The following is a 9,476-nucleotide window of genomic DNA, read 5'->3' on the forward strand; positions in this document are numbered from 1 at the left end:
AACCCCGCCCCCCCTCCCTCAGCCACAGAGTTTCTTCTCAGTGGAGGCCACCCTGCCTCTGTGGTCTGGTGGTACTCACGTCCCTTTCCCACATTTACTTAGGAGGGCAGGGCTGCTAGGGAGAGACCAGAAGATGACGGATTGTAATTGCATGTCAGCATCTCTGCGTAGACATGGCCTGCCTGAGTGACCATGGAGAGCAGTTTCTCTGCACATTTAGTTCATTCAGCCTCCGTTCATCAGATTCCTGCTGGTCTCGGGCAGAGGGGCACTAACTGAGTTACAATCCAGGCCCCTTGGTCTCATCTGGGAGGAGGTGCATCCCAGTGGGGTCACAGTTCTGAGTGGGTCTGGGTCGGGGTGCTGTGGGCACCCCCCAAGAAGGGCAGGGGAGCTTGAGCTTGAGGCCAGAGGTGACTGAGGAAAGCTGCCCTCCACTGTCCGTCCGGCTCGAGGGCAGCCGCTGGCGGGGCGGCGGCTGAGGCCTCTACCCTGTGGCTCTGTTCCAGACGCTGGAGGAGGTGCTGGTGGCTGTTCTCAGACACCCCACGCTGGAGGGCTGGTTCCTGGCCCTGGAGCGGCAGGCCCTCCCGCCGCATGCCCTCAGCCCGGTCCTCGTGAAGCTCCTGGCAGCCAGCCTCAGCTCGGGGATCCTTCCGCTGCTGGTGGCCAGTGCTCCAGCCCTGCGGAGCCTTGGTCAGTTGGGCCTGCTGGCCAGGTACTCAAAGGCCATCACCCAGAGTGTCCTCCGCGAGCTGCACAGCCTGAGGGCCAGCTCGGCCACGTCAACGCCAAAAACCCTCCTCCCTCCGCTCGAGGCCCTGCGGGGGCTGCACCCCTACATGGAGGACGCCCCACTCCGGGAGGTCACCCTGGCCCTGCTGAGCCTGCCCGAGGCCCGCCTGGCGGCCCAGCGACCCACCCAGCACCCCCGGAAGGAGAGACCGCTGACCGCCCTCGGGAGGACCCTGGTCCAGCTGCTGAGTGGCCGCGCCCAGGAGCAGCCGCAGAGCGGGGAGCCCCTCTGGGCCTCTGAGTACGTGCGGGGCCTGGCAGCTCTGCTGCCCACGCTGGCCGTGGCTGAGCTGGACGCCGTGCTGCTTGGGGCTCTGCAAAGAGAGCTGGCGCTGGTCCCTGCGGTCAGGCTGGCCCTGCTTGATGACTGCCTGGCGCGGCGGACGCCGGCCGCCCTGGCCACGGCAGCCCTGCTCCTGCAGCACAGCTGGCCGCACCGGCTGCGCTTCGAGCGCTGGTGCCAGCAGGCCGGCTCCGGACTCTGCCTGCGGGAGGCCCCGGACGACTTCCTCCCCATCGTCCATGTGTACCTGCAGGGCAGGACTCAGGGATGCTTCACACGCCCCGCAGAAGGTACGGGAAGGGGTGGCTGGGGGCAGCTGGGAGGACCCTGTCTCTTCCTCCCCGTGTGTCCACCCTTAAGCCCTGGAGCCTCACATTCCAGGGTTCGATTTAGCTCTGTTTCCCCGCTGGTGTCTGCCCCAGCTCCAGAGTTAGCTCCAAGTTACCCAGAGGAAGCTGGGGCAGTAGCTGTGGCCACTGGGGGCCAAGGAAGGAGCAGCTGCATCTGGGTCTCGCTAGGGGGAGAGGGGTCGCTCGGGTGAGGGTCCTTTGCCCCTTTCCCCACCGTCCAGCACGTTGGTTGAGCTTGCTGAGCGGAGCCATTCAGCCGCACCCAGCTCTCTCTCTTCCCTCACTGGGTCTCAGATTTGAGGCACTTTCTGATCACCCCAGTTTAATTCCTTTTGACCAGTATGTATGAATGGCGTTTCGCTCACTGCTTTGCCTCTGTGCCTCATGGCTTGATATCATCGATGACAAAAAAATGTTCTTACAAAGTAAGAGGCCCTCCACTCATACGGCCTGTGGTTCTCCCTGCCCCTCTCCTGTTCCCGAGTGAGTTCAGGACTTGAGTGCTCATCGTCTCATCATGACTTGTGAGCTGGGGCCCCCGGGCTGAACGGCCCCTGCGAGGACCGTTGAGCGTTGACAGGTGGCCAGTGGCGTGCTGCTGAATGCTTTAACATCCAGCTCTCAGGGGAGGCTGATGTGTAGCGTTTGTCAGTTTCCATGGCATCAAAACTTGCCAGGGTCCCACCTCGAGCCACCAGTGCGAGCTCAGCCAGGTCACAAGGTTCCTAAAGCACCGAGCTGGCTCTGGTGCTCCGTGGTGTCCGATCCTCCTCTCCCATTCATCTCCGCCCCAGCTTGCTCCGCTGTCATTCCTGTCTTGAGGAAGGCTCTGTGGATGCCGCTGCAGACCAGGCTTCTCAGCGCCGACGGGCCCCCAGAGTCCGGGCTGCCGCAGCAGATCCTGGCCCAGCTGGTCCCGTTTGCCAGAGCCAAGGACCTGCGTGCCCTCATGGACCGCTTGCCCAGCTTGCTGCAGACTCCAGCCAGTCACATGAGGTATGAAAGCTCAGCTCTGTCTGATGGCCCTTCCTGTCCCAGTTGCCCCTTCCCTGTAGTGCTTAAGAAACCGTGAAAGTTGCTGCCCTGCGGTTGTGTCAGCAGTGAGGAGGCAGTTCCTTGGAGAACCCATCTTAATAGCACCCTGGCTGGAGCGAGTCCATGTCCATAAGTGGAAGGTTCTGAGTCCCTTAGAGCTGTGGTCCTCAATGAGGGGTGATTTTGCCTGCTCCAGGGGACAGTTGGCATTGTCTCACATTTTTTTGTTGTCACGATATGGGACTGAAGAGTCTAGCTTTTGGCTCCCAGAGGATAGAGGCCAAGGGTACCGCTAAATATCCTGTAATGCATAGGACAGGCCCTTCCCCCAGAGAAAGAATTATCCGGCCCCGGACATCAATAGTACTAAGGTTGAGATAGCTTGATTAGACAGAGTCTGGACAATACATCCTTTTTCTGGTATGTTAATAGTGTTTCTCCTCATCATAAAGTTCTGGTACATCTTTGAAGTTTGAGTAAGGGGCAGGCGAAGCCTCTGATTTCTGAGCTTGGGGAGTTAGTTGTAGGGACCAGGACTCAGGGCGTTTGTCTTCTGTGGCCTTTTGTGATGTTGGATTATACCAAAAGCCTCGAACCCTGGACTTTTGTCTCCTGCTGCAGCTGGGTCGTGGCTGATGCTGTCTCAGCCATCCTGGAAGGGTCAGCAGAAGAGCTGCAAGCCTGGAAAAAGACTCTACTGAAGGCCTGTGTGCAGTGGCTAATTGCATCCTTCAGTGGCGGCCAGCAGGAGGACGGTACCCAGGATCAGGAGAAGCAAATGCTGCTGAGGTTTAACGAACTGTTGGTAGGTGTCTCTTATTAGGGACCCTGGTTAGATTCATAATGGAAGGAGGGAGATAGACAAACCGAGGTTTACAGATAGATTTAAGCTGGGGGCATGAGTTCAACCTACCGGGGAATAAGAGGGGCCATGTCTTAGAGGCGAAAGGCAGGTGGAGGGCAAACTCTGAAATGATGAGCCATCTTGTGTCAGAAATGGATGTTGAGATTTGTAAAAATGCTTTTTTGTTGCACTTCCTGAGATGGTTATCTGGTTTTGTGTTAGACTGTTAATAAGCTGAATAATATTAATTGATTTTTGAACATTAAACCAACCTTGCATTCCTAGGTTAAACCTACTCAGTCATGACATATTACCATTTTTATGTACTCTTGGATTTGATTTGCTGATATTTTATTAAGAATTTTTGTATATCTGTCCATGAAGCGTATAAGCTTAAAATTTTATTTTCTTGTAACATCCTTGTCTGGCTTTGAGATCAGGTAATAGCGGCCTGCAATGTGGGAGACCTGGGTTCAGTCCCTGGGTTGGGAAGAGCCCCTGGAGGAGGGCATGGCACCCCACCCCAGTACCCTTGCCTGGAGAATCCCATGGACAGAGGAGCCTGGCGGGCTACAGTCCATGGGGTCACAGAGTCGGACACGACTGAGCGACCCAGCGCAACAGTGGCCTCAGAATGAGTCAGGAAGAGTCTCCCTGGGCACAAGGTTCCAGGTTAACAGTTTTTCATTTCCTTCAGGCATTTTAGAGGCGTTGCTTTACTGTCTTCCGGTGTGCTTTGTTTCTGACGAGAAGCCTTTCGTTTAAAAAAATTAATTATTTATTGGCTGCACTGGATCTTTGTTGCTGCGCACAGGTTTTTTTCTATAGTGGCAGTGAGTGGGGGCCACTCTCTAGACGCGGGTCACAAGCTTCTTGCTGCGGTGGCTTCTCTTGTTGCAGAGCGTGGGCTCGAGGGCACGAGGGCTCAGAAGTCTCGATTTGTAGGCTCAGTTGCTGCGGTGCACAGGCCTTGCAGCACATGTATCTCCCCAGACCAGGGATTGAACCTGTGATCCCTGCAGTGGCAGGCGGATTCTTAGCCACTGCACTATCAGGGAAGTCCAGAGATCTCTCCTTATTGTCTCTGTTTCTCTGTACATGACAACTTCCCCACCCCCCCAGCTTCTTTGAGGATTTTTTTTCTCTTACATGGCTTAAACAATTTGATGATGATATACCTTAGTGTCATTTTCTTCAGGTTTTCAGTGCTTTGGGTTCAGTGAGCTTCCTGGTTTTGTGAGTTTGGAGTTTTCATAAAATTTGGAACTATTTAGCTGTTTCGGGCCTTCACTGTCTGTCATTTTTAGTGTTACATTTTTGCACAGAAATAATTAACATCCCAAAGGCTAGTGTGTGAGTTTTTCCTCAACCCATGGTGTAAACAAAGGTCCATCTAGTCAAAGCTATGGTTTTTCCAGTGGTCATGCATGGATGTGAGAGTTGGACTATAAAGAAAGCTGAGTGCCAAAGAATTGATGCTTTTGAACTGTGGTGTTGCAGAAGACTCTTGAGAGTCCCTTGGACTGCAAGGAGATCCAACCAGTCCATCCTAAGGGAAATCAGTCCTGAATATTCATTGGAAGGACTGAGGCTGAAGTGAAACTCCAATACTTTTGGCCACCTGATGCGAAGAACTGACTCATGGGAAAAGACCCTGATGCTGGGAAAGATTGAAGGCAGGAGGAGAAGGGGATGACAGGGGATAAGGTGGTTGGATGGTATCACCAACTCAACAGACATGAGTTTGGGCAAGCTCCGGGAGTTGGTGGTAGACAGGGAGGCCTGGCATGTTGCAGTCCATGGGGTCACAGAGAATCGGACATGACTGAGCAACTGAACTGAATGGTGTAAAGTTGTGTTAAATGTAGAGCCTTTGACTGGTGTGTCACCGCTGAACCCAAGACTTAAAAGGGAATCCTCAGGAGAAGAGCCCCAGCTGGAAGGTTTTAAGTGTGATAAGTATGTTCATAGGTTGTAGATCAAGCTGCAGTGCCTGAGCAGTTCTGTTAAAGGAGTTTCAGTTCAGTTCAGTTCAGTCATGTCCGACTCTGCGACCTCATTGACTGCAGCACGCCAGGCCTCCTTGTCCATCCCCAACTTCCGGAATTTACTCAAACTCATCTCCACTGAGTTGGTGATGCCATCCAACCATCTCATCCTCTGTCGTCCCCTTCTCCTCCCGCCCTCAATCTTTCCCAGCATCAGAGTCTTTTCGAATGAGTCAGCTCTTCGCATCAGGTGGCCAAAGTATTGGAGTTTATAACCTGCATTTCAGACTTACTGGGTTGTGTTACAGGACTGTGAACTTATGACATATAGGAACCCAACACAGCAGAACTAGGGGCGAGGAGGAGCACCCCCGAGACCTGGAAGGAGCCGAGCTGGGGAGGCGGGGTTGTGGGGCTGTGCCGTTGTAGAGATTTGTGTTCTCGGGGCACACCTCCCTCCCTCCCCCACTTTGCTGTTTCCCTCTCTCTCTCTCTCCTTTTTAGCAGACTAAAAGTTTTTAGAGCAGATTTAGGTTCAGAGCACCATTGGGCAGGAAGTACCGAGTTCCTGTGTGCCCCACCCCCACACATGCACAGCCACCCTGCTATCAATAGCCTCCCCATAGACCTTTGCTTGTAATCAAAGTGTGCCTTCATCTCGTGCAGTATAAGATTGTAAGTGTGTAGTGTACCATTGGCAAGTACACACCCCTACGCCCCAGAGTCCTACCCAGGGTTTTCATCATTCCAGAAAGCTCTCTCGTGCTTTTTCCTGGTCTGTCCCCTCCCCGCCAGAGCAGCCACTCTTGTGGTGTGACATCATGGAGCGTGTTTGGAGACTGTCTCCACGACAGGGGCTGTGGGCCTCTGACAGGCCTGTTAGGGCGCAGTGGTCTTGCCCTGGGTGGATGTTCACTCTTGTGTTTAAGCAGTCACATGTGGCTACACCCGTGTGTGTGTTGCGAATCAGTCAGTGCTATTTGGTGTGGTGGACAAAGCGGAAGTTACAGAACTGTTCGGGAATTTCCTTTCGGTCACTGGTGACCATAGGTATCTAATAAAATGACAGAAGTACTAGTGGAAATAACAATTTAAAAAAGTCAAAGGAAGAGAGAACTGCTTGCTTTTGTGAATTGCTTCAGTGACTGTAGTCTATATTTACTGAAGGGCTGTAGTTTAAATCCCATGTCCTCTATTTTAAGTTAATTCAGATATTCTACATGTATTTCTCACTTACTTTATTCCTAGAATTCACTTAATGAAGTTGACCCTGGTGATTGGCAGAAATTTGTGAAGACCGGACTCAAGTAAGTTGAATTTGTTTTCTTGGGGTGGCTCAGTAAGGCAGTGAGTGTCTTTGCTCGGGGTGGGGTCGGAGCTGTTATTGCAGAAAGGAGGTGGTGGAGCTGGTGCTGCTCTCATTTGGGGCGGAGGAGACAGCAGTGCTGGGGAGGGAAACGCCCTGCCCCGTGTTACACATGTGCTTCTAACGAGGGTGAGACAAGCAGACTTTAAACAGCAAGTATTTTTTTAAAAGCCAGAGGTGTGCAGAGAGTAATATAGTAGCACCCAGATGTAGTAAAGACCGACAGTTTTCTCTGTCCTCATGGACTGTCTTCCCTCCCTCGTCCAAGTGTCGTCGTTCTGAGGTTGACTCTGTCATGGCCCTATGTGTGTTTTTAACACTTTGGTTGCATGTCAGTATATCTCTAGACAACAAACCACAGTGTTTTTTGTGTTTGACATTGTACACGGATGTATCAATTTACTGTCCCTTTGGTGCACTCAGAAGTTTTCGGGTGACCCTTGTTGAGACCCTCGTTGGTACGTGAGATGATCCCGGTCATTCCTTCCCGCTGCCTGGGGGCATTCTGTCTTCTGACTGTGCCCCATTCATTTGGCTGGTCCCCTGCTGATGGACGGAGCCTCCCCTCTCTCCTTCCCACCTCCCTTCCGTCCTGACAGTGAATGTCTCATGTCTCCTTGTGCCCGCGTGCCAGATTTTTCTGGGCGAGGGGGCACTCACTGGCTCTTACTGTGGGCACAGCTTCAGTTTTACTAGATTTTTGTTTGTTCCCCAAGGTTTTCTTGTCGTAACACAGAGTGGAAGCTCATTTTGTCCTCACATGCTCACCAGCAGTTCATGCAGTCAGACTTTCTTTTTGCCACTCAGGTAGTCATGAAACAGTGTCTCATTGTGGCTCTAATTTTCATTTCCCTAATTATACCCACCGATCTGAAACGGAGAAACACTAAGAAGAAAATAAGTGAAGGCAGGTCGGAGGTTAATGGTAACCGAGGCTTGCCTTCGTGACCTGGCGACATTTCTTTGAGTCTTTGGTTGCTTTGTGTTTCTAGAATGCTCACAGAGTGCCCAGTGCTTCTTAACAATATTCATATATGACTGAAACCTTCTTTTCCAGAGTGTGATGTTATCATTTCCTTCATTGGTTCTGAAGGGATTTAAGACAAGAACTTCTGAGCCGTTAGAGGGGTGTTTTGAGGAGCTGAAAGGAAGGAAGGAGGCTGCCCTGGCAGGGGGGCTGAGGGTCATCTTTATTCAGGCTGCCCCCTGGCATTTCAGCTAAGCAGGAAGTTCCCTGGGCGTCTGCACTGTCAGGAAGGGAAGCGAGCTCCGTCCTGCCCCTGGTTTCAGAAGCGCTCCCTGTGACGCGGGCCGGCTCGGTGCGCGACGGGCAGTCGGGGTGATGGTGAATGACTGTGCGCTCTAGGATTCTCACCTTTGGCCTCAAAGGTGATCTCCTTAATAAAATGCTGAGAAAAAAAAAGGTTTTCTTATTGTTTGTGACGCCGTTTCCCCTTTGGTTCTTGCCTCCTAGGTTTCGGTATCAGGACCGCGCGTTTTTGGAAGCCCTCCATGCCGCCACGCAGCTGTTGTATCTCCCGGAAAGCCCCGTGTGCTCGCAGCTCACCCAGCTCCCGGTGGTCCACATGATGCTCACCCAGCACTCCCTGTTCCTGCCCACCCTGCTGAGGACCACAGAGGAGGAGCCCGCAGACACCCCCGTGAGAGGTGCCTCCTCACCCCACGCCCCACTCCAGACAGTTTCTTTTCCGATTCCATCAAGCTAGCTGTACACCGGAGCTAAGCGGCCACGTGTTCTCAGAGCTGAGGAAGCGTTACCCAAGCAGTATCCAAACATTTTATGTGGGCTTCCCGGGTGGCTTAGTGATAAAAGATCCACCTGCCAATGCAGGAAATGCGGGTTTGATCCCTGGACTGGGAAGATCCCATGGAAGTCTTCCCCAGGTGGTCAGTGGTGACGAATCTTCCTGCCAATGCAGGAGAAAGATGCCCTGGAGAAGGGACTGGCAGCCCACTCCAGTATTCTTGCCTGGAAAATCCCATGGACAGAGGAGCCTGGCAGGCTACAGGCCATGAGGTCGCAAAGAGTCAGACACGACTGAGCAACTAAACGACAACAATGATCTGAACATTTCGTTTCTGTGAGATTCAAGCTCTAGAAGTGTTTCCTCTGACTTCAGGTTCACAGAGCAAATGCACACCTCTTTTTAGAGCCTATTCTGGCTTACGGGAGTCAGGTTTAAGGTCTTCTGCCATATCATGAGCGAGTGTTAAAACCTGGGAATTATGGAAAGTTAAGAGGGGGTGTCTGACCTGGGAGAAACTGTTCATCTGTGTGAGCTGTCTTAATGTGGTGACTGAAACGTTGATCAAGGGCAATGAGTCCCTGCTGGGGCCTCTTTCTTACAGCCCCAGCTTCGGCTCCTTCCTTGCCAGTTCACTGAGCGCCTACTTTGCATGGTGAAGGCTGTGGGAGATGGCAGAGGTCTGATGGGTCCTGCCCTCCTGAAGTCACACCCTGTTGTTCACAGACAAGTTGACATCTCCTAAGTGTGAGAGATCGCTGCAGAGCCAACTGTAATAAACTGCTGAATTGGAGAGGACCATTACCAAGTTCCTAGTGTTTAGTTCAGTTCAGTTCAGTCACTCAGTCATGTTCAACTCTTTGAGACCCCATGAATCGCAGTACGCCAGGCCTCCCTGTCCATCACCAACTCCCAGAGTTCACCAAAACCCACGTCCATTGAGTTGGTAATGCCATCCAGCCATCTCATCCTCTGTCGTCCCCTTCTCCTCCTGCCCCCAATCCCTCCCAGCATCAGGGTCTTTTCCAATGAGTCAACTCTTTGCATGA

At 52.7% G+C, this 9,476-nt stretch overlaps 1 protein-coding gene across 2 annotated transcripts in view; it reads left to right on the top strand.

Moving 5' to 3' along the window:
- The window catches only part of URB1 (URB1 ribosome biogenesis 1 homolog (S. cerevisiae)), a 78,220-nt gene that overhangs the window by 42,013 nt on the left and 26,731 nt on the right, over positions 1–9,476 (top strand). For both annotated transcript variants that reach the window (XM_010862304.1, XM_010862303.1), the window contains 5 exons: positions 510–1,368; positions 2,223–2,424; positions 3,085–3,268; positions 6,544–6,602; positions 8,136–8,329. In XM_010862304.1, coding sequence (XP_010860606.1) covers positions 510–1,368; positions 2,223–2,424; positions 3,085–3,268; positions 6,544–6,602; positions 8,136–8,329 — 1,498 coding nt within the window. The remainder of the gene's footprint in view (positions 1–509; positions 1,369–2,222; positions 2,425–3,084; positions 3,269–6,543; positions 6,603–8,135; positions 8,330–9,476) is intronic.

Source organism: Bison bison, unplaced genomic scaffold (genome assembly GCF_000754665.1).
Source record: "Bison bison bison isolate TAMUID 2011002044 unplaced genomic scaffold, Bison_UMD1.0 scf7180017864481, whole genome shotgun sequence".
In the NCBI taxonomy this organism is placed as follows: Eukaryota; Metazoa; Chordata; class Mammalia; order Artiodactyla; family Bovidae; genus Bison; species Bison bison.